The 23,607-nt window shown below is 42.6% G+C and overlaps 3 protein-coding genes across 5 annotated transcripts; 1 reads left to right on the forward strand and 2 right to left on the reverse strand.

The window, feature by feature from the left end:
- Nucleotides 1-28: 28 nt before the first annotated feature.
- Nucleotides 29-8,966, reverse strand: LOC118398873 (zinc finger and BTB domain-containing protein 1). Its single transcript, XM_035794659.2, has 2 exons — nt 8,818-8,966; nt 29-7,281 (listed from the first exon to the last, which is right to left on the reverse strand). Exon 2 carries the CDS (start codon nt 7,275-7,277, stop codon nt 5,181-5,183), a length of 2,097 nt encoding a protein of 698 aa, XP_035650552.1. The 5' UTR covers nt 7,278-7,281; nt 8,818-8,966; the 3' UTR covers nt 29-5,180.
- A 412-nt stretch (nt 8,967-9,378) lies between these two features.
- LOC118398876 (zinc finger and BTB domain-containing protein 25-like) lies at nt 9,379-15,257 on the forward strand. Of its 2 annotated transcripts, none has more exons than XM_035794663.2 (3): nt 9,379-9,806; nt 10,896-11,085; nt 11,749-15,257. In XM_035794663.2, the coding sequence occupies exons 2-3, from the start codon at nt 10,913-10,915 to the stop codon at nt 12,995-12,997; spliced, it is 1,422 nt and encodes a 473-aa protein (XP_035650556.1). In that variant the 5' UTR covers nt 9,379-9,806; nt 10,896-10,912; the 3' UTR covers nt 12,998-15,257. The 2 variants fall into 2 exon arrangements, with proteins under 2 accessions (XP_035650556.1, XP_035650558.1); XM_035794665.2 differs by having other exon boundaries at nt 10,949-11,085.
- A 1,524-nt stretch (nt 15,258-16,781) lies between these two features.
- On the reverse strand, nt 16,782-22,963 carry LOC118398875 (uncharacterized). Of its 2 annotated transcripts, none has more exons than XM_035794660.1 (2): nt 22,802-22,963; nt 16,782-20,658 (listed from the first exon to the last, which is right to left on the reverse strand). In XM_035794660.1, exon 2 carries the CDS (start codon nt 20,522-20,524, stop codon nt 18,638-18,640), a length of 1,887 nt encoding a protein of 628 aa, XP_035650553.1. In that variant the 5' UTR covers nt 20,525-20,658; nt 22,802-22,963; the 3' UTR covers nt 16,782-18,637. The 2 variants fall into 2 exon arrangements, with proteins under 2 accessions (XP_035650553.1, XP_035650554.1); XM_035794661.1 differs by lacking the exon at nt 22,802-22,963 and adding an exon at nt 22,174-22,291.
- Between the last annotated feature and the right edge of the window lie 644 nt (nt 22,964-23,607).

Genomic DNA, 23,607 nt, shown 5'->3' on the forward strand with positions numbered 1-23,607 from the left:
GATCAAATAAGTTTGCAAAACACCACACTTGGTTGGTGAACATCTTTATTATCAATCTTGTTTATTTAATTTTTCATTTCATGCAATCAATTGCTGTATAATGACCAACTATTGTTTATCCTAAAAATGTCTCATATCGACACTGTAGTTACAGCAAAACCACTCATCATATACAATTTACAATGCAAATGAATATTATGGCTCTATGGTTGCATTTACACAAGCAACCCAATTCTGATCTATGCCCAATTATTGGCAAAAGAGCTGTTTTGATTGGTCAAGAGACCAATTATAGGGTGAAAAGATTTGGCGGCATGTGTAAATGCAGCCGTTGTTTTCTGCCCTGTGTGTGGATTAGAGAACAAATCAGTGCTCCCTCCGATAAATATATTTGATTGATGTCAGGTGCAGACCATAGGAGCTAGTCCTAGTTTGGCTGTGTGTAGTTAAAGCAAAATCACTCATCGTATACGATTTGCAATGCAAATGAACATAGCTCTATGACTGTGTTTACACAGGTGACCCAATTCTGGTCTTTTGCCCAATTATTGGCAAAAGAGCTCATCTGATTTGTCAAAATATAAAATCTGAATTAGTCTTCCTGTGTAAACAGCCTTTGTATATTTTTCCTTCATGAAATATAAAATACTACAACCCTTGCCAAGGTAGACTCCTTTACAATCTCTCCCAAGTGGGTTAACTCTATAAAAGCCTCACTTGAGGTGACATGAGTTACCAGATTGTATGCATACCAACACATTTTCGTACCCATTTTGCATTACTTTAACGGTTCTAAAAAGCAATAACAAATTTAAATTGCAGCAGTAAAAACACAGAAATTACGAATGACTTATGCTTTTGTTTAACACCGGTTTGGTTTTCAAACTCATCTCACTCTAATATACTTAATGAAAGAAAAACATTTTTCTCCTTAACAACCATGTTATTTTCTTGTTCCTCACAACCAAGGTACATTTATTGTCTGAAGAAGAAAAAAAAATGATAATTTCAATTTGTTTTACCTTGCTTTTGATTGGATAGGGCCCTGAGTAGTAGATCATATACAGAAATTAGCTCGCTTGCTCATTAATCATTCTTAATTTACCCCCTGAAGGGATGTCAGTCTGGGTTAGGTTACTAAAATACAACCTCCTTACAGATGTAGGATCTGACCTAAATTTGACCTATATAGCAAAAATAATCCTGCAGCTAAAGTATTTGAACACAATGTTTATTGATATGTGGTTAGGCTATTAGCTGACCAAAAGTAGGCTACATGAAAATTCAATTTCTGTTAATATGTGTTAGTGTGGGTTTTCAGTAAATTTACCATTCATCCAAAACAAAAGAGTGATCAAATTAAGATCCTACATCTGTACATGGTCATGTTGTAGGCCTACATTATGATGGCTTAAAATAATTGTTAACTCATACCCAAATAATGTTGTTGACTCATTCTTTATTTGTATTTGTGGCCAAAGTTTTTGGCCAAGGCGTCTCAATGAGGGGTTTGATTAATTTTGCCCATGTAGGCATGTTTTGCACCGGGTGAAAGTTGATTGCATTCATTTTGAAACTGGGCTGCCTTCAGGCATGAGCTAGGTGTGACGTAGGAGCACGTGGAGTAATGAGTAGGACTGTGTTTTCAAAATGCGAAAGTGATTGCTTTTTTTTCAAATGCAAAAGGGATTGCTTTATCTGCCTTCCCAATGAAAATGAGCAAATTCTAACATTTGTTTTATGGAATACATATGTATGTTTCTGGACGATGCACCATGCTGCCTTGTTGACAAAATGACCGAGCGACGCAGATTACGTTTCCGTTTGAGAAGGACGCTCTTCCCTCCCCTCTTTCGCCCGATGATAGAATGTGCCTTTGCCAGGTGCCCGGCTGGTCAGTATAATCGAATCCGTCCACTGACTCATTGGCTGAGCTGGCCAATCAGCTGTTTACTTGTCACGGATATTTTTATCGACCGGTGTACACCCACACCATTCAAACACAGAAAAGCTGCTTTTTAACTTTTTTATTCTTATTTTTTTTTCAAGAAAGATATTTCACTCATATTAACCAGTTTTCCAACTAACCTTTTTTATGCCGAGTAAAGTATATGTCAGATATTAAATGACAGGCATGATGGAAACTGAAAGGTTTTCGGTAAACTTTCCAAATGTCGACAAAACAAAATACACTAGACAAGGTGGGATCTTTTTTTGTGTCTGTAAAATGTATTATGTGAGAAATGTCAGTGGAAACGCTTTTAATAATAATGTCATCATGTAGGCTAGGGTTCCCCAACTGGCAGCCTGGGGGACAAATTTGACCCAAGTTTTCTGTGAAAATATATATATATATATATATTTTTTTTTAAAATGTTATTGTTGGTCAAAAAAGACTGTACAAACAACAGCAAATCAGCTCCAAGTGATTTTAGATTTGTAAATCGAGAGATATACAGTATGTGATCGTATACAAAGGTAAGCAAGGTTTGAAATTATTCTGTTTGAGTTAAATATTATATAGTTTGGGCTCCTTGAGGTCAATTTGCAGTTGACAAATTATTTGTAATTATGTTCTGGCCACCTGACCATCCACTCAAGAAAAGGAAAGAAAGAATCAGTCCACGGCTGAATCTAGATGATGATCCCTGATGTCGGCTATAAGTGCGCTCTAGCCAACAGTACTGTATCTGTGCACTGTTGGCTGGAGCGCACTGCCAATGCCGGACTGGGAACATAATGACATTTTTTTTGGGTGAGAAAACCATAAAAAGAGTTGAATGTGATGGAAACCCATTTAACTTGTATTTTTTGTTGTCGGTACATGGGAATTTAACCGCAAAATCTATTTTTTTTACGCGCATAGCCTTTAATCTGCAACATCTCTGGTGGAAAAATGCATATTTTATTTTTATGCATTTTTAATATTCACATGGAAATCTGTCACCATTAGATGGAAACCTAGCTATAGTAAGTAATTATAGATCATATTTCATAGAAATTTGGAAACACCGGATAGCTACTTTAAGAGGCTTTACCAGCTTCCACACTACTGCATGTCGTTTCAAGATGTTTGAAAGGAGTATGTTCTCTCTGCAGTGCAACAAACAAAAGGATTAGCATTTCACAATAGCAACACGTGTGACATTGTCCAACATGCATGAGCCATACTGCTCAAGTAACGCCCCGCAATATAACACTACCAATGTAGGACAAAGCTTAATATTGGCTGTGTAATGCAATCAAACAAAAGTTCAAACAACAGAAAATGTTAAAGGAAGCTTCCGACTAAATCTATCCAAGCTGAAGAGAAAGCAAATGTAACATGAATGAAGTCATCGATTAGCAAATAAAAGTTCCCAAGAGTGGATTCAGACATGGTTTTAGTCTGTGTACAGTATGCAAAAAATGAAATATTACAGTTTTTGATTGTCTATAAGGCCAAATTACTGTCCTATAGTCACTGGGTCGAAGTTATGTTGCTAATTGTATAGGTAATATACAATACTCCTACCTCACCAGGAAAACTGAATAAGAATCAATGTAGACATCATAACTGTTTTCTCACACAGTGATACAAGTAATTACTGGATAACAACAATAGAAATCCTTTGAATCGAAGTCTGTTTGAAAAGCGAATAGCCCAACATTGCATAGTAAACAGGTGAAATAATTGATTAAGCAAAAGAGCGAGTGCATGATCTTGCCTTGGTGGCATGAAAGATTTCATATGGAATTAGGTGATAACCGTTGTCAAGAGTAAAGCATTCTAGTGTTTTTTTGTGTCCTATTTACAATCTGAAGTTCTCACAGCTATTGAACTTTCCACTTAAAAAGCAACTTTCATGAAGAAAAAAAAAAGTGTTCATATCTGATATGAGTTGTAGTCATGTGTATCAACTCTGGTAGAAAATAAATCTACCTTTCAAAACTATCATTTGGGGTTTAAAGGTCCAATGCAGGTTTTTTTTTTATCTCAATATCAAATCATTTCTGGGTAACAATTAAGTTCCTTACTGTGATTATTTTCAATTAAAATGGTCAAAAATAAACAAAAATAGCTTCTTAGCAAAGAGGAATTTCTCAAGCAAGAAATTTGCTAGGATTGTCTGGGAGTGGTCTGAGTGCGGAGGGAAAACTGAAAACTAGCTGTTATTGGTCTATTAACTAATTTACCACCTGGTGATGACACCCGGCAGGCCAAAACTCCACCCCACCAAAACCAGTCTTTTACATTTGAGTCATTTAGCAGATGCTCTTAACCAGAGCGACTTACAGTAGTGAGTGCATACATTTTTGTACTTTTTTGTGCGGGTCCCTGTGGGCTCTTACATTAAAAGGGCATTATATAATAATTTTCACAATTTCACAGTATTATTCCAACCTCATAGTGTGGCAATATATATAAAACACAGGGAAATCACGTTTTTGACTGCACTGGGCCTTTAAAGACAGGAATTTCTGAGCCTGTCTGAAACAGAATTTTGGAAAACCGTGATGCAGCCTATGTTATGATTGGGCTAAACAAACGATGCTCTCTTTCCATTTCGTAGCATCATTTTAAAATACAAGGAGCCAGATAAGTCAATTTGTTGAGATATTCAGTTATGCTTGTCCATGTCCCTAATGCTTTACATTGAAATGACAAAGAAGTGAGCGTTGCAAAGTGGCAAAGACTGGCAGACAGTGTTCAGAATGCAATGCCACTCTCATGCACACCTGTAAAGCAAGAGCACGGCACTGCCAAAGCAAAGGCAAGGCCATTCTTCATTGTAAATGCACAAGTGCTATGTACAGTAACTACTCACAAAGACTATATTGAAGTGTGGATTCATATTACAATCAAAACACACCTCTTTGCAAGGAACTTAAGTTGAATCCACTTCCTTCCATGAACTGTGTATTGCATAGGCTGTTTGCTGAGAAACACCCGATTCCAAAAGCCTTAAAAGATGAGCCAAGGATTTGTGTACTGTGGCACTGTCAACAAATGGCAGTAATGTGTGTTTAGTACAGGGGTGTGAAACTAATGACAAAATGGCCAAAATTTGAGGCAATAACACACTTTGATTATTCATACAAATTTGAAAGTGCAGATTTTATAGGTTTTCTTTTTTTGGTGTTCAAGTGCATAAATTTGTTCTCACATTTATGGCTTTTAAGTAATAGATGCATAAAATTCAGGTAGGACACAGTCTTTTGGTGTGCTTGGAGTTGTAGTGGCTCCGCATGTCCTTGCGAAGGCGAAACTTCTCCCCGCAGACGCCACAGATGTACAGGTGCACGTCCATGTGCTTCTCCAGGTGCTCTCCGCTGGGAAAGATCTGGAAGCACACCTGGCAGATGGTCTCGCCGGCCGACAGGTGCGAGATCATGTGGCGCACATGGTCGTGTTTGAGGAAGGTTCCCTGGTCGCACACGGGGCAGACGTAGCGCGCCATACCCTTGTGCATGTCGGTGTGCAGCCGAAGCTGCCGCTCACGCAGGAACTGCTTGCCGCACGTCTGGCAGGTGAACTGCTTCTCCTTGGTGTGGACGGTGTAGTGCTCCCGCAGGTGGCAGCGCTGGTAGAAGCCCTTGCCACAGATGGCGCAGAAGTGCTTGCGCCGGTGGTCCGGTTCGACGCCGCCATCCTCCAGCAGAGCGGGGCGGAACAGCTCCTGCTCGTGGCAGGCCAGAGCATGCTCCAATGCTAGGCTCTCACTCTGGAAAAGCAAGCCACACTGGGGGCAGGCCAGGTCACCCCCCTCCAGCAGCCCATCGTCCATGGCCTGCGGGTCCTCGGGCAGGGGCGAGTCTGCCTCCTCCCCGTGGGAGTCGGTGTCCGCACCCTGTGGTTCGCCACAACGCTCAGCGTGCTCCTGCAGTTGCCTCCCCTTGATTAGGACCTGGCCACACCTCCCGCAGGCACAGATGTGGCCCATGTGGCTGGAGATGTAGTGAGCTGACTGGTCCTCCTTTGTGAGCAGTTCCCCGCACAGCTCACACGGTGCACTGTCCCCGTCCTGCTTCTCCTCTTTAATCTTGCGCATCTTAACAGGTATGCCAGAATCCTTGTTGCTGGACATGTGCCCCTCGAATGGCTCGTTGCTGTCGTCCATGACTGAAACACAAGCCTCGGCCTCCCGGTTAAATTTAATCGGTTCCCTCATAGTGTCGCTGAGTGCACCGTGCCTCGCACTGATCTCTCCCACCTGAACTACCTTAATGCCATCCATCTCGGACACCACGCTTTCTTCCAGCTCCACCTTGATGGTGATATTCCTAGCAGAACCAGGCTCGTTATCCGTACCAACTGTCATGGACCTGATCACTGTGTCAGCGTCTGACTTGTGGTCCGGCCAATCCTCTTCACCCTTGCAGACCACCCTGTGCTCCTCCATCCCCTCAGAGGCCGAGCTCTCCACCTTGCTGGAGTCGTTGTCTGCCTCGGAGCTGGTCCTGGGGACCTGAAAGGCCTTACGATTGGTGCAGGTGAGGATGTGCTCGATCAGCAACTTCTCGCAGCTAAAGACAAAGCCACAGTCGTCGCAGGTGTATGTGCGCCCGAAGCGGGGGCGCTCTTTCAGGGTGGCACTCCGGCCACCAGGCCTCTTGCGCAGGTCACAAGGCTGCTCAGCCACACTGTCTAGAAACGGTGGTGCAACTACTACCAAAGGGGAAGCCACATCCTCCACCACAAGTGGAGGCCTGTTGACTTGGACAGGAATGCTTGGTCGCACAGGCACAGCAGTGATGGCAACTTTGGGCAAACTTTTGGGCTCCCCCTCTGGGGTGCTTGGCTTCTGCTGCTCGTACATGCGGACTCCAAACATCATTTTTCCTGCAATTGCCGGGCCAATGGAGGAGGAGGAGCTGGATGAGGTGGTGGAGGAAGAGGAGGAAGCCGAGGAGGACGGTGTGAGGTTGGAGGTGTTCCTGATGTCCCTGAGGTCCTCCAGGGTGTCTGGGATGTAGTACATCTGCAGGTAGGCCATTGAGACCTTGAGCTCCTCAAACTCGTAGCTGCCCACCACGATGCAGCCAAGGTACATGAGCTGCAGGATGAGGTCGAAGCACTCTGCACTGATCTGCATGTTGCTGAGATCCATGCGAGCTGTCCCCTGCTGGTCCCGGATGAACATCATGCGGAAGTAAGAGCTGCACGCAGCCAGCACTGCCTTGTGGGCCCTGAAGTAGATGTCGCCAATGGCAATACAGCAGTCGCACAGGAAGCCCCACTCCCGTTGGTTGTTGAGCTGCTGCAGCACATGCTCGCTGTGGCTCGGCCTCGCCATCACCCTGGAAGAGTGAAGGGGAGAGCAGCGAATTAGCAAAGCAATGCTTCGATCTAAAGATGCTACATTTAGTTATTTAAGCAAGTGCCAAATCTGTTTGAAAACACAATTGTACATCTTAAGCGTCATTGAGTGGTTATTATCCCTGTACAATAACCCTCATTAAAAACAAAGGTAAAAAAAAAACAAAAGAGAGAAAAAAAAAAAAGTAAACTCTCATGCCTTAATTAAGTTCTCAAAATAGTGCTAAGCATTGCATGTTGAAGTAAAGTATTTTTAAAGGTCTGCATGTGGCAAAAACGTATATTTATTTTATTTTTATTTAACCTTTATTTAACCAGGCAAGTCAGTTAAGAACAAATTCTTATTTTCAATGACAGCCTAGTGGGTTAACTGCCTGTTCAGGGGCAGAAGGACAGATTTGTACCTTGTCAGCTCGGGGGTTTGAACTTGCAACCTTCCGGGTTACTAGTCCAACGCTCTAACCACTAGGCTCACCCTAAAGACAATTCTTGTCATCCAGGTATGTACTCACACAGGACTATATTATCAAATTGACGATTTCAAAACGATCTAGCCTAATTTTATAATATACAGTAGAGCACATTATGTCTTGAACTAGTGTGGCGGCATAAAGCCTAGAGGTTAGAGAGGTATGCCTGCAATCGGAGGGTTGCTGGTTTGAATCCCACCTATGATGGGGAAATATCTGTCAGGATTCGGGTATTCCATCTCCTGACTTTGTGCCCATGAGCAAGGCACCTAATCCCTTAATGCTACACTGTAACAGAGCCTGGCCTCCAACCGCTCAGTGTGTTTGTGTAAGCGTTCCCCAGGAAGCCGTGCTCCTCTGGAAGCAAAAAATACATATATCTACAGTATATAGCTAGCTTTAAAAAAAAATAATTTACAGATTTACAGTGATGTCAATTACAGATTTTCTACAGTAACGGTGTTTACAAAGTGGAGTTCAGTCTGCACTGCATTTGTAGCCTTTTTTTTAAAGCCTAGAACATAAAATGTACTTTAACTTAGTTGATCACAATGAAACATCTGTTTGTCCAACAGCTGTAGACTACTAGTCTATCAATGGTCTACTTTGATAATGTGCAGTGAGGTGACGTCCTCTTATTTATGGCTCAAAAATAGCCGTTTCTTTTGTCGGTACTCGTTGACTGCTCAAATCCCGCCCACCAATTTTCATTGGCCTATTTTGGAGACTAAGTCGTGCGGGCATCGTGGCTGTCAATCATACCTCACTAAAAGTAACGATGACCTAAACAGCTTTACAATCATTCCAATCGGAGCATAAGCGTAAATGAGTGATTATTATTTCTTGTTGAAAATATCGGGAGGACCAAACAATGTGAAACCAAAATGGAGAGACCTCCACGGCAGTGGCAGTGTTGTCGGAAATCTCACGCAAGCACGCACTGCCACCCCCGCGCTCCTACCCGCATTCACTCTATGAGAAAAAAGGCACAGGGTTTTTCCGAAAGCAGGAATGTTTACTCTGTGAAAACACTGAATAAATACTCACCGACAATAAATGGAGCAGACTGTGGATGTAGTAAAACTCAAGTTGGGGTGTACTGTCCAGAAGTTCCACCTGAATCGCTTTTATCCAACCATAAACTTGTGACGAGAATAATCGCGAGGGCGAAGCAAGCCCCTTCTGCAGCACGGATGAAAGAACTTCCGCACAGCCGCTCTGCCGAGCTCGTTCACCGCACTGAGCGAGATCCAGCCCCACTCACGCAAATCCAAACCTCCCGAGACTGGGTGTACTGTAACAAGGCAGTGACTAGGCTGCTCAGCTGGACGCTTACAAGTAAAATGGACGAACATAGAGACTGTGACTGTGGCATAGGCTATTTAAGTTAATAGAGCAAATCCATAAAATTAACAACGTTTATCTTCCTCCGCATAAATTTGATTAAAAGCCTAATTTTGTTGCCTATTTATTTCGCATCTATATGCACTTACTATAACAACCCACCGATAAGGATGGTGTAGGTACACATTTGATTAATCTTAAAGTTTTACAGAAGTAGGATTACATCTTGATAGGATGTTAAGGCTACATTTCAGCATAACGGCAAATTAGAAAAAGATCAAATCTCCAAGGCGTGCGTTTATGATGCTGTACTACTTGGTTATTAGAACTTTGAGGCGCTCTTAAATTGATTGAACGTGTCAATGTCAATTTTATCAAGTAGTTAGAATGTTACCCTTACTTCAGTGTTTGTCAACCAACGACATATGTTTTATGGGAACCTAAAACACACGGCATTTACACAATTTGAACAATTAGTTTTTTTTACACACGGTATTTACAAATTGTTCACACCTTTTATGACAGAACAGCAAATATACAGTAGGCTACTGTACAGTCACGTGACGAATAACAACCTCAGGAGACAATCACATAGGAAGACGCGCGAGACCGTGCGAGAATTTCTCTGTGGCAACAAATAGACTACGTACGAAATATAAACCTTTATTTAATATATATTTCGCAAATAGGTGGTAAGAAAGACTTCCGATTATCGTATTTGCTTTGTTTTGCAAATAGGAGGGGATATCCAAATGCATGCATTGGGGCCCGTGTGGGTTATCGAGGCTGTTCACGGTTGTTGATTTTGTCTAGAAGGAACACTTGATTTCGATCGGCAGGAACACTTGATAGGCTACAACTCAGACGTGTGCGAATCGATGTGATGCTGTAGTGAAACAAGCTGGCGAATATATTTTGAGACCGCCTGTGGGTTGTAGGCTACATAGGGGACTGGCATGTTGACCATAATTTAGGATGGTATTTTTCGGTTATTTGCATATTTCATTCGAAAGCTGACCCCTTTATATGTGGCGGTTGCAAGAATGCATGCGTTGCTATGTCTGACAGTCCATCATATTGTCCCGTCTGCTTTGAAGTAGTCAGCATAAATGGATACAATTAAATAAAGGGTTTGCTACAATATAAACATGCCCTATCTATTGCAACAATGTAACGGTATATTATATCGGCCCACTCTCTGTTACAATGTAATAACCTTGCCGTAAGTATACATCGACATACAATTAACTGTTTTTATGTCAAAGTAATTCCTCAATGTTTCATCTTTTGACACCGGAAGTGAAACTCTTATTACCTAAGATGTCAACAGGTAGAAAGTTACGCAGATGCCAACATCTGGCCAATAGTCTTTTTTTTAGGGGGGGCGGGGTGCTACTTTCAGTTTTTTGACCAGCAGAGTACGCCATTGTTTCAGCAGCACTTTCAGAAATTCCTTAATGCATCAGAGGTGTGACGTTCTATGAACTTATTTTCGGGGTGTTCTAGAGGCTGAGAAAATAGTTTGATCACATAGAATCATATGTTGTCTTTGCACAGCAATCAGACCTGGCCTGGGTTCCAATAGTATTTGTGTATATTTATTGAGCTTACCTGGCACAATTTAACCAATTTGAATAGTCCCAGAAGTGCAAACTCCGCCCCAAACTATTTGAAAGGAAGTGAATACTATTTTAACCCAGGTCTGCGCAACATATCCTCTCCTGAACCTAATTTTTATATTCTGAATTACTATGTGCGTATATTTATGTGTGTGACATGAGGTGGAGTGGGGGGTATCATGGACGTTTCCAGCCACAGCCTGTTCCTCTTGCAGCAGCTCAACGTCCAGAGGGAGTTTGGCTTCCTGTGTGACTGCACAGTCGCCATTGGCAACGTGTACTTCAAGGCCCACCGGGCCGTGCTTGCTGCCTTCTCCAACTACTTCAAGATGATCTTCATTCATCAGTCAAGGTTAGATGCATACTGCATGACTGTTGCATTCTGTGACACACTGAGGGTGTTATTTAATTTGACCTTTATTTAACTAGGCAAGTCGGTTAAGAATAAAATCTTATTTTCAATGATGGCCTACCAGGGAATAGTGGTTTAACTGCCTTGTTCAGGGGCAGAATGACAGATTTTTACCTTCCTAGCTCAGGGACTCAATTTTGCAACCTTTCGGTTGCTAGTCCAACGTTCTAACCACTACGCTAACTGCCACCCAATGAGTGCCTATGTGTATAGCAAAGCCTTCAAGTAAATAGTTGGCCATCATTTTTTGGTCTTGTTTTACAGTACCAGGGTCTAGTGACCATCAGAGGTTGTTTCAGTGATATTGGGGATTAGAAGGGGTGTTGTGTAAGTTGTCTCACATTGTACTGATTGTTAACCACATGTTTCTTTGGCTGCAAGAATAGATTAATAGAATATAATTGAGACTGGTAATGCACTTGTGTGTTTGTTTGACCTGAATGTCCTGCACGAGAGAAGGTCTTAACTAGTTTGTATACATATATCTAACTTTACAAAATCCAAGGGACTTGGATATACTTTGTTATTAGAGACAGGAAATATGAATGTGCTTCGAGAGTAAAGGCTAATATACTCTCCCACTGTCTATCGTCATCTTCATAGTGAGTGCATTAAGATCCAGCCCACGGACATCCAGCCAGACGTTTTCAGCTACCTGCTCCACATCATGTACACGGGCATGGGCCCCAAGCAGCCGGTGGACCAGGGCCGCCTGCAGGAGGGCATCAAGTTCCTCCATGCCTACCAGCTGTGCAGTAAGCCTGGTGAAGGTGGACCCGATGCCGCCACCGCCGACCTTGTCCGCATGTCCAACCTGTACGGCATTCAGATTTCATCCCAGTTAGCAAACAAGGAGGGTACTGGGGTCCCTAAAGGTAGTGCAGGTGCCCGGGGAGGGGGCGGCCCCGAGGACGGGCGTTCGTCCACTCGGGCAGGCCGCTCCCACACAACCCAGTTTTCAATGACTGTGGGGATGGAGGGCGTCGCCTCATCAGGCTGTCAGCCTTTCTCTGGTCTCCTCCGTGGTGTCTCCTCTGTGGCTTCCGGTGACGACTCAGACATCTCAACGCGCATCAAGCAAGAGACGGTGGAGGAAGAGGGAGAGGAGTGCCATCAGGTGCCAGGCGGGGGAGGGTCCCCAACGTCTCCTTTGGCCCAGGGCGGCAACCCCTGCCAGGGCCTCTTGTTCAAGGATGGCCCCCATGCGCTGCTGTGCCCCCGGTGCGGCGAGCGCTGCTCGTCCCCCGAGGGGCTCCGCGAGCACCTGTTCAGCCACGCCACTTGCACCCTGGACCCCAGCGGACTAATGGAGGGCCTCTCCCAGGGCGGGGGAGGGGACACAGTGGGCACTGAGGACCAGCAGCAGCAGCGGGGGTGCCCCCAGGATCAGCAGGATGCAGGCTACCTGGAGGAGGACCTGAGACAGAGCCAGGCCCTAGCTGACGAGCTAGCCACCGAGCTAAGGCGGAGCAGGGGGGGTATAGCCGGTGGCACCAGTACACCCCCCACTGCCACCATGACCACCTCCACTACCAGTCACACACGAAAGCGCAAGATCGCCTGCTCCGTGTGCAGCCTGCGCTTCACCCAGAAGAGCCAGCTGCAGGAGCACATGTACACGCACACGGGCAAGCCGTCGCGCTACCATCGCTACAGCCGCCTCTGCAGCCAGCTCATCCACGCTTCAGGGCACTTCTGCGAGGGGCCACCGGAGGGCGGCGGGGTGGTGGCAAGCACTACAGTAGCGCTGGCGGAAGAGGCAAACAGGGAAGCTCAGGACAATGGCAGCTCCTGCTATTCGCTAGACTCTGAGATCTCGCAGGAGAGCGTGGACAACATCGCTGTGGAATGAAAGCGAAAACAAACTAGAAATGAAAGAAGTACATCAACTCCCATTTTACATAGGTGTTGGTGTTGGAGTCACCACCTAATTTGATAACTCTTGTTTGTGTGATTATGCAGTAGCCTCTCTTTTTGTGAGTGTTTTCTTAGAAAACTGGATTAACAATGGTAATTGGTAAGAGCTATGTACTTATACTTGTTACAAGGTAATTGACATAAGTCATACCCTTACAGTTACCCGGGGATAACAGCTATGTAATAAGAAATGTTTTGCAAATACATCTTCATTCTCCCATCTGCACTCATCAGAGACTGTGCACAGCTGGTTTGTCTTCATTAGGGCACGACAATAGTAAACCGTTTTTGCAATGGAAAACGAAACTTAGTGATTCTTATTGGACGATTCCAGATAGTACCTCCTGTTTCACCCTGTTTGAGTTAGTTTTCTTCAGTTTGATTCCTACTCAACATGACCCTGTTTCAGTTGCGTTCCTTACCTTTCGTCATTATCTTTCCACTGATCCGGTTGTATCCTGTCCTTTTGTCAATACCGTCATCTCTCTGTCGGTTAGATGAAACCCTGTGATGTGAATCCAGTGTAAAGTATATGTTATTTTATTCAGTGAACGGTTGAATAGAATAGAACATGGTATTTAAAAGAGGAATGTGTTGTCTCTCTCTCAGTTGTCATATTTTACCAGCTGGTATATTGATTGGAAAAGTATCTGCATTGTTTTCTCACTCTCAGAAATAAGTAGCTGTTGAAATGGAGCCTGGCTTGTTGTTATGGAGGGTTGTCAGGGTTACAGGAATTTGCAAGGGACAAATTCTTACGCCCACAATGTTGCAGTACACAATTGATGGTAGTACATCATTACACATATTGGAACATTTAAATATTTCCCTCCAAAATCATGAGCAGGGGCTTGGTGTTCCTCTTTTTCTTTCTTTAATCTCAACAAACTAGCACTTACTAGCACTTACAAACAAGCACAGTATACCAAACTTGATAATTAGCAGAGAATTTGCTTGGCAAAGCTTCATTCACCTTCAAGAAGTGTGCACTAACTATGAAAATGGACATGTATGCAAAAAAAGACAAAGCCACAAGTGTCATCCCAAAACCTTTAAAGCTGGAAAACCTGGGGATGTATTCAAGCGTCACAGGAGAGCTGATCTAGGATCAGGTCCCCGACCTGTCTTATTCATTCTAGATCTGAAAGGCAAAACGGATTCTAAATCAGCACTCCTCTGAGATGTTTAACACATACGACCCTTAGCAGTGTTTAACTACAGAGGAAACCTGTAGGCCAATTGTGCGCCACCCTATGGGACTCCCCTCCTGTGCTGCCGACTGGCACAGCGGTCTAAGGCACTGCAAGAGGTGTCACTACAGTCCCTGGTTCAAATCCAGGCTGTATCACATCCGGCCATGATTGGGAGTCCCATAGGGTGGCGCACAATTGACCCAGCGTTATCCAGGTTTGGCTGGGGTAGGCCGTCATTGTAAATAAGAATTTGTTCTTAACTGACTTGCCTAGTTAAATCAAATTTAAATTAAATCCTTGACAACACTAAGAGGAAGGACTTATTTTAGCTCATAACAGGCTAACATGAGTAGAAGTAGCCTGACGACTCACACTGAATTCTTCCGCTGCTCTGTCATTAGTTACATACTTCAATCTGAGATCATTGAAAGACTTGCCATCATTGAAAGACGAAGGGTTTTGGTGACGAAGGGCATTGTACAAAACAAAGTGTTCGCATTTGGTAAAGGGTGGAGGGTTGGGGAGGTACTCAGATCCAGACTCATGGGCGGAGAAAAAAACTAAAGTCCGTGGGCGTGGCATAGCGTTTGGCCAGAGCAAAGAGTCTGGGTAGCCAGGCAAGAGTAGAAGTGACTAAAAGAGATACTCTGAACTAAAATAGTTCTGTAAAGCTTTATTATTGTGCGATTGTAGATTCATATTTCACGGATATGTGGCAATGGCTATCAGAGTGTGTAGAAGAATGCATCTAGTAATGTTGAACCAGGAACCTGTATGTACTGCGATAGACAGTATAAACCTAGGATTATCAAATGGACCTTTCTGGGTTTCTTTCCATTCTATCCTGTTGGTGTGTGTGACCTCTGGTATGTTTCAGTTGGCTACTCTTCTATGGCTTTTCCACTTTGTCATACACTTTGTCGTGGTTTCATGCTTTCTTTAATCTGTGTCACTTTTCCATACATGGAAAAGGTTTTGTAAATAAATATATTTTGTACCAGATTGTCTCATGTAACTCGTCTCATTGATATGAATGTTTAGTTTCTACAAACCGAACATCTGTTTCCAGAATTCCTTTCCCTCTCACTATTTCTGTTTGTTTAATGCTGCATGTAATTGTGATGAGGTAAATGTTACACACACACCAGTGTCTAAATACAATGGCTGTTGTCCACAGGAGGTTGGTGGCACCTTAATGGAGGAGGACGGGCTCATGGTAATAGCTGGAGTGGTATAGGTGTAATGGTATCAAACACATAGTTTCAATGTTCAATGTTTGTCATTCCATTCACTCCGTTCCAGACATTATTATGAGCCGTCCTCCCCTCAGCAGCCTCCATTGCTTTAGTCCCATGCTCTACCCTTATCCACGAAATGTGTAAAAACACATTCACTCACCCTCATGGAAGTAAAAGCCAGATTTACAGTGGTAACTTCAATCAGCCTATGATTACACCAATAAAATGTTTTTCAAGGGGACAGTGGACAGAGAAAGTAGGACACACTTAGAGAAGGGTGGAGAATCTCAACACAGCTCAATTTATAGAGCACACCTAGTATGTTCCCTAACCTGAGTGCAAGTCTGTTTGTGTTATATCATGCCGACTCCTTGTCACTCATTGTCATGCCAAACTTCGCTAGACAAGGACTGCAAATGAGTAAACAAGAACAGCAGCATTTCTTGAACCAGGCGTTGTTCCCTGTTCTTGTAGTAACAACTTCTTACCACCAGAGGCCACTTAAGAGCTGAAGGACTCATCCCCAAACGGTACCAATCAGGCCTCTCTCTTCTACCCCGTGCTTATTCGTCTACGTCACAATTTTCATTCTCCACCCTTTTCCACAAGTGTGCACTTGCACACATTCCCGACATGGATTTAACAAAGGTGGAAACTCCCTCCAAGCCAATGCTTACACCAATCATGTGCTTTTAAATCCATTATGGGGAGTGTGCAAGTACACACTTCTGGAAAAGGGTGGAGAATTGGGATGTGGCCATGGTCCTCTGAGTGAAGCAGGTTAATGGAACAGCTACACAGAATGTTTTATGTATCCCTCTGGAGCTCAACATTAAAATATTAAAATTGACAGATGGCTTCTGGCTCTGAGACAGCACAATTCTCTCTCAACCACTAGGTTAGGTATATTCCAATTTAATATAGGACAGATAGTGCTGGAACCCATCAAACTCTTACTTGTGATAATAACAAAATGTCCAAAAATACATTGTTACAATCTGCCATGAAGTAAGATTAAGCTGAGGCTGTAAGAACAATAAGTAGTACCCCACCCTCCCAATCAAATGGCAAACTATTATTGTGCCTTAATTAACAGAGAAGAAGCATGATGAGAAGAAACTGAGAAACTAAACAGAACTGTAATGGTTAAAATGGGTAGTTTCTTGATGATAGGTCGGTTATAATGAAATATAAGATGGCTCTATCGCTATAGAAACGCACTGCCTACTTCACTGGGGAAGATCATTTTCACATGTTGCAGCTAAAAATAGGTAGATCAGGAGTGAGATTATGCATGTCTGTCCGATCATTTAATTGGTGACAGTTTTCAAACAGAAAACATAGTTATATTGATAAATAAATATCCACCAGCACGTTATACACACTTAACATAAAACAACAACAAATCAACCAGATATTACTCACATAACTCAATTAGAAAAATGTTCTCTTCACAATTGAATCAATCCTCACCCGTCACATTAAAAGACTGTCAACACCCTTCACTCCTCTGAAGTGATTGCCTCCGTAGCCAGATCTCAAGGGGGTGATCACACATACAGGACATACTGCTCATGGTCAGACCAGAGAGTTGGCTCATATCATTGGATGACACATTGTTTTGGTTACGAGAGCCTGGTATCCACTTCTAATGATGTCATTGCTGTTTGCCTCACAGTCCCCCACCTCTAAAAGAGGCCTTTGGGAAACCAGCAAGCCTCCATGTATTGAATGTTGTGTTGCATCAAGACAGATGTTTGCTAGTCTTGTTTCCAAATACTGCAAAATCTCCTCTGAAGTCCAGGAGGTCAAGCAATGATGACAGAATGACAACAAATAGCCACCTGGAGACTAGGTTGTATTTATCCAGGTACACCAGGTGTCAAACTGTGTAATCATTATTTTCCCATGACAGAATGACATTCACACAGAAAAAACAACACCACAGAATTTGATTGGGACTAGGGTACCTAATATGTTCTTATGACAAGTTACAGGTGTAACGTTAAGCGTTGTATAGTCTCTATACACATAAGAGAGAAAGCTTTTTAACTGAGCAATGTATGCTTAAACATCTATTAAACAGCAACCAGAGGGCAAGACACTGGTCAATAAGAGCCTAAGACTTTCATCGTGTGAAATAATCACCATATCTTAAATACATCATCAAATGTTTGATTAATTAAAATTGGAATCGGTAGCGGTGAAACTGCCGTGACCATTTGCGACATTACAACAACGATGACGTCACATCAACAACCAGCACGGTTTTTCCCCCTCTGACATCGTTACACGTCATTGCGCGATAGAACAGCAGAGTAATGTATCACGATGCTGGTTGCTCATTGGCTCAAAACAAAAAAACAAAAACAAATGCGCCTGGGGTAGCCAATGGCGCTGTTTCCCTATCGCGGATCTCAGCTTTTTAAGAACTATAGTTTATTCAGATGAACAGATCAACTTTATCTGAGAATCTGAGACTTTCTGTTCTATAGGTAAATAAACCGTAATTGAGGTATAAGGACTATATTCAATCTGTATCACTGAAGAGCTACAGATTGTGCGCTAGAAATGTGAAGGTAATTTCCGATTGAGGTGACATATGCAGTCTACTGAGAAAGCAGTCGGGAACATTGCCTTGAAAATTCAATCACGCAGTAACGCTGATTTTCTGCGATATTGATTGAATACCCTTAGTTCCATCATTTTCAAAACACACAGTCACACTGAACAGTTAAAATGTTTGTGATGGTAATTGTGAAAATTGAGTGCCACCACTTGTACAATATAAGAGAATATATTGTAAAAATGTATTGTGTCAATACGGTTCTCTGGTTTAGATTTATATGAATAGCAGCAGTTTGGTTTGTTAACAACAAGTTGTAAACAACAATACCTTTAAAAGTGGTTTACAGATGTATACTTGTCTAATTTAAAAAATATATTTTCTCAATAATCCTGGTTCGTGTTCATTAGACACAAAACGGAAGAAAACGGATTGAAACAGAAACTACTGAAACTATCATTTCCATTTTCTGTTGCAAAATGTTTTAAAACTTTTTCCGCTGTGTGCCGTAATGAACGCAACTCTGCTGATCCAAATGGGGTCATACATAATAGTTCACAACACGCCGGAAGGGGGTGTCAAGCGTGATCTCGACTCCCTTGCGCCTCCCTGTGGACAGTGGTGGGAGTGCCTCTCTGTTCCATTGAGAGCTGCTCCATGGCAGCGCTCATGACTGCCTGGACCAAGAAGCGAGCCGTCTGTACTAACAGGTTCTCTCCATACAACAAGTCCTGGTCATCCTCCGTCAGGAGGCCACTCTTGCCGTTTTCATCCCCCACCTCATGGCTTTCCTGGTCGGACACATCCTGATCCGAGTCAGCCCCGGGGGTGATGCTGATGTTGGTCAAGTGCGGGCCATTTTGCACAATGTTATCTACCGTGATCATGCAGAGTGTGTCATTCTCCTCAGATGCATCAGCAGAGTCCTCAGCAGCATTCTCTGAAGAAATTATCTGATTTGAGTCTGAGGGATACTCATTAGTGTCCATGGCAACGCTGTTGAGTGTATTGATTATCGCACAGTCTGACTCAATGACCTTGTCCTTCTCTAAACACTGGATATGATCCAGTTCATCTCCTTGCATCTCGTTAGCATCCATGGTAACAGTGATGACTTCACTGAGGATTGAGTCTGTGCCAGTTTTGGTAGAAGTCTCAGTTTCCCATAACTTAGTTTTGAAAGAAGTCTTAGGTTCCAATATCCCGGTTTCCTTTGAATCACCCATTGGACTGGTCTCTGTGTATTCTGTATCTACCTCTGGTCTTACTACTCTTGTCGGGATGAGACTCACTAGTAGGGACTCTGGGCTAGTTAGGGTGTCTGTTGGGCATTCGTTCTCGGGCTGCAGGGCACTCACTTCAGCACACACTGTCACTCTCTCTGTACATTGTCCTCTAACCCCAGCCCCCTTTTCCAGAAGCTCAACCCCCTGGATGTCAGATGTGCACTGTTGTCCCCTGTCTTGTGTCCCCATTGGCTCCACCTCAGTCTCCTTGTCTCCAGTGTCCTGGTTGTCCTTGTCTCCAGTGTCCTGGTTGTCGTTGTCTCCAGTGTCCTGGTTGTCCTTGTCTCCAGTGTCCTGGTTGTCCTTGTATCCAGTGTCTTGGGTGTCCTTGTCTCCAGTGTCCTGGGTGTCCTTGTCTTCCAGAGGGATCACAGCTGAAGGTGCCCTTCTTCCACACATCAAAAAATGCTGAAATGTCTCCCTGAAGGTCACTGACGGTTGTTGGACGTCTTCAGAGACCACCTGTACAACATTTCCCTGTTTTGGCCTTTGGCCGCGGACGTAAGACACTGTCAAGAGCCGCTTGAAGGTCGGCCACGTCCGGATGGTAAACCTGCGCCTCCTTTTCTTGACATTGTCAATGTCAGGAGCATCGCGGACACACTTGTCACTCAAGGAGATGGTGTCTTCTCCCATTGACTTTGTTTCAGTGTGAGTTAGTCTCTCAGCTTGTACAACTCCCTGGTCACCACCCTGGATTGAAGTTTTTGCAGCGTACTTCTTCCTTTGTCTTCTGACGCAAATGAGAGCCGGGGAAAATAACCTTCTCCAGCCATGCTTTGTTGATTTCCTCATCTTACTGTGTCCTTCCAATTGGCCTTCACTGGTCTCATCCTCATCTGAGGTGGAGCGCCACCTTGAGGGCTCAGTGGGTAGTTCAGATGAAGCTTGATCCTCATCCATTTTTGAGGTTGGACAGATGTCGTCTGAAGTGGCTACAGGTTGTGATGATCCCGTCTCTCCAGCTTCTATATTTGACTGTTTGATGGAGGAATCCATCTGCCTTCCATTGATGATGTTCACTCTTTTGTTTCTCTTCTTAGAATGAGCCTCAGACCTGTCACCTCGCTGGTTGTTGGATTTTGATTTGCCCAGGAGGAGTCTGGGTGGACCGGTCAACTTCCTCTTCAAGACAACGTTTTTCTGACGCTGTCCATCTTGGCCCCCCTCAGTCGCCATTGGTTAGTTTATAGCCCAGCACCAAAGTGAATGCTACTGATGGCTTAGAAATGAAGAACGCACCTCACTTATGCACAACACGCTGTCATTGAAAAGTTCTCTCTTCTAATTACCAACAAGGAAAATCCTCAAACCTGGGGAAAATCAACAGAGAATGACTAAATAAGAATTGTAATTGTCATGTACATTGCCATGTTAATTCATTCATTCCAAACGCTGATTAACCTTCAGTTATGCCCAAAGCTACTGTAGTCATGTATGTACAGCATTAAGCATTTAGTCTACATTAAAAATACATTGAGCTCCAAAGGTATTGGGACAGTGACACATGTGTTGTTGTTTCTGTTGTTGAAATGATACAATGACTATGAGATTAATGTGCAGACTATCAGCTTTCATTTCAGGCTATTTTCATCCATATCGGGTGAAACTACAGCATTTTTTGTACACAGTTCCTCTATTTTAGGGGACCAAAGGTATTGGGACAAGTTTAAAGTAGTCAAAAGTTTTGCATTTGGTCCCAAATTTCTAGCACACAATGATTACATCAAGCCCGTGACTCTACAAACTTGTTGGATGCATTCGCTGTTTGTTTTGGTTGTGTTTCAGATTATTTTGTGCCCAAAAGAAATGAATGGTGAATAATGTATTGTGTCATTTTGGAGTTACCTTTAATTGTAAATAACAATAGAGAATGTTTCTTAACGCTTCTACATTAATGTGGATGCTTCCATGATTACGGATAGTCCTGAATGAATCGGGAATAATGATGAGTGACAAAGTTACAACCATACAAGACATGCTAACCGCTCACCATTACAATAAAATGGGATATTACCATTAGGAGGGGGTATGATATTTGTGCATCTAACTTTCTCACTTATTATAATTAATGATTCAGTCAGGACTATCCGTAATCATGGTAGCATCCACATTAACGTAAAAGTGTTATTTTATTCTTATTTACAATAAAAGTGACTTCAAAATGACACAATACATTATTCACCATTCATTTCTATTGGACACAAAATAATCTGAAACACAACCAAAACAAACAGCAGACGCATCCAACACGTTTGTAGAGTCACGGGCTTGATGTATCGCGTGCTGGGAATATGGGACCAAATACTCAACGTTTGACTACTTCAATACACATATAAGTGAATTTGTCCCAATACTTTTGGTCCCCTAAAATGGGGGGACCGGGTACAAAAAGTGTTGTAATTTCTAAACGGTTCACCCGATATGGATGCAAATATCCTCAAATTAAAACTGCCAGGCTGAACTAACCTCATAGTCGTTGTGTCATTTCAAATCCAAAGTGCAGGAGTACAGAGCCACAACAACAACAAAATGTGTCGCAGTTCCAATACTTTTGGAGCTCCCTGTATATAAGATCACTTGAACAAATTGAACGAAGTATTTTCATAAACTGACTGACAGAAGTTAGTCTTTGAGACAGCTTTCGGTCTGATATAACTGAAGTAAACATTTAAGTTGTCAGTTTCATATCACATTGTTCCCAGAAAAAGCTATCAATCTGACTCAGACTGATAATGTATAATTAAATTACACAGATGTTTTCATAAACATGCCTCTTAGCATGATGGACAAGACAATTACAGGCTCAGTTGACTCATCCTGTTTACCTCGTTATAAATGGCTGCTTCGTTGATCGTTTTCCTTGAATGATCACAAGATACAGTACATAGCTGTGTCCTTTATCTAAGATTAAATTACTATATCAAATAATTTATTGATCTGAAAATGAGACAAATATGCATAACCAAAAATGTATAGGGCCATTTAGCCTACCTGAAGGCAGAAAATTATAATCATATTTCAAGCACCACCTGGCATATATAATGCATTATAATGTTGTCCCCTTCAATATCAGACAGGCTATCAGCTTTTAATTTCTAATATCTAATACATTTCAGTTAAGCTAATTCCAATGATCCAACCTCTCATCAGGCTATTGCATTGAATGAGTTTAGGATATTGGATTATGCAAAGCACATGCTACAGTTATCATGCTATCAGTAATATGCTGTAATTTATATTTTTGGTTACAATTTATATTTTTCCTTTCATCTAGGCTGATGAAGTTTGCTTGCATTTATGGCGCCAAATGATCTTTACCAACTAAACGATGAACCCTGCACTCCCTCTCACCACCTTGCTTCACATGCGAAACGGAGAGATGACATGCTTGGTTAAGTTTTAAATCTATTTACTGGTCAACAGTAATATCCTGGAAATATACTTATAGCCTACCTGGGTCTACCTGATAAAGCCTAATCCTGAAGAACAAAATTAGTCGGAGGTTATCGGTTGGCGTTGACGGCTATAGTAGAAATCTCCAGTTTCCTTCAACGACAGTGCGCCCCTGCCACTGCCAGGCTTGAGTATCCTTTTCAAACCCATGCCTGTTCCCTGCCTGCAGCGAGCGAGAGAGACTCCCGCGAGCAGCACGCAGGTAGTGTACCGCCCAGTTTTCATGGAAACCAGGTGATTGACAGTTTATTTAGAGAAACGTGTCATTCAATAAAAATGTAGAATGCGTGGAGGCGTCCTAATCATATAAACGTTACGGAGGCAGGACAGAATGGACTAGAGTAGCCTTGCTATCCAATTTCTGTAATGTCTTTAGATGGTATGAATTTAATATTCAGTTTTGTCTCTTTCAGTTGCTCCATCCATGAAAACACACATTTCCATCATTTAAAACATATAGGAGTACCGTCAATTCATTAATACACGTTTTAGCATTTTTGTGTGCAGATGGTTGCATGTGAGATATCAAGATTTAGACGCAATGAAAAAATGCACTGGCACCATATTTAAAAAAATGCAGAACTGACATAGTGGAAGAGACATTTTCTTTAGTGTAAAATAAAAAAAAGTAAAGTAGAAAATCCCTAGGCATAATAAAAAACAACATCCCATCTTTCAAATCAGACACGCCCCACCTACAGTATTTGACAAAATAATCTTAAAAATAACCATAGATTAGTAACCATGTCGCTAAAATAGCTTAATTTATTTCATGAAATGTGTCATGTTTAGCCCTGAAGAAGACT

The sequence above is a fragment of the Oncorhynchus keta genome, chromosome 19, assembly GCF_023373465.1.
Source record: "Oncorhynchus keta strain PuntledgeMale-10-30-2019 chromosome 19, Oket_V2, whole genome shotgun sequence".
Taxonomy (NCBI): domain Eukaryota; kingdom Metazoa; phylum Chordata; class Actinopteri; order Salmoniformes; family Salmonidae; genus Oncorhynchus; species Oncorhynchus keta.

Coding starts and splice junctions, on each gene's coding strand:
- LOC118398873 (XM_035794659.2), bottom strand. CDS start 7,277: ATGGCGAGGCCGAGCCACAGCGAGCATGTGCTGCAGCAGCTCAACAAC.
- LOC118398875 (XM_035794660.1), bottom strand. CDS start 20,524: ATGGCGACTGAGGGGGGCCAAGATGGACAGCGTCAGAAAAACGTTGTC.
- LOC118398876 (XM_035794663.2), top strand. CDS start 10,913: ATGGACGTTTCCAGCCACAGCCTGTTCCTCTTGCAGCAGCTCAACGTC. Junction 11,086..11,748: donor ATCTTCATTCATCAGTCAAG/GTTAGATGCATA, acceptor TCATCTTCATAG/TGAGTGCATTAAGATCCAGC.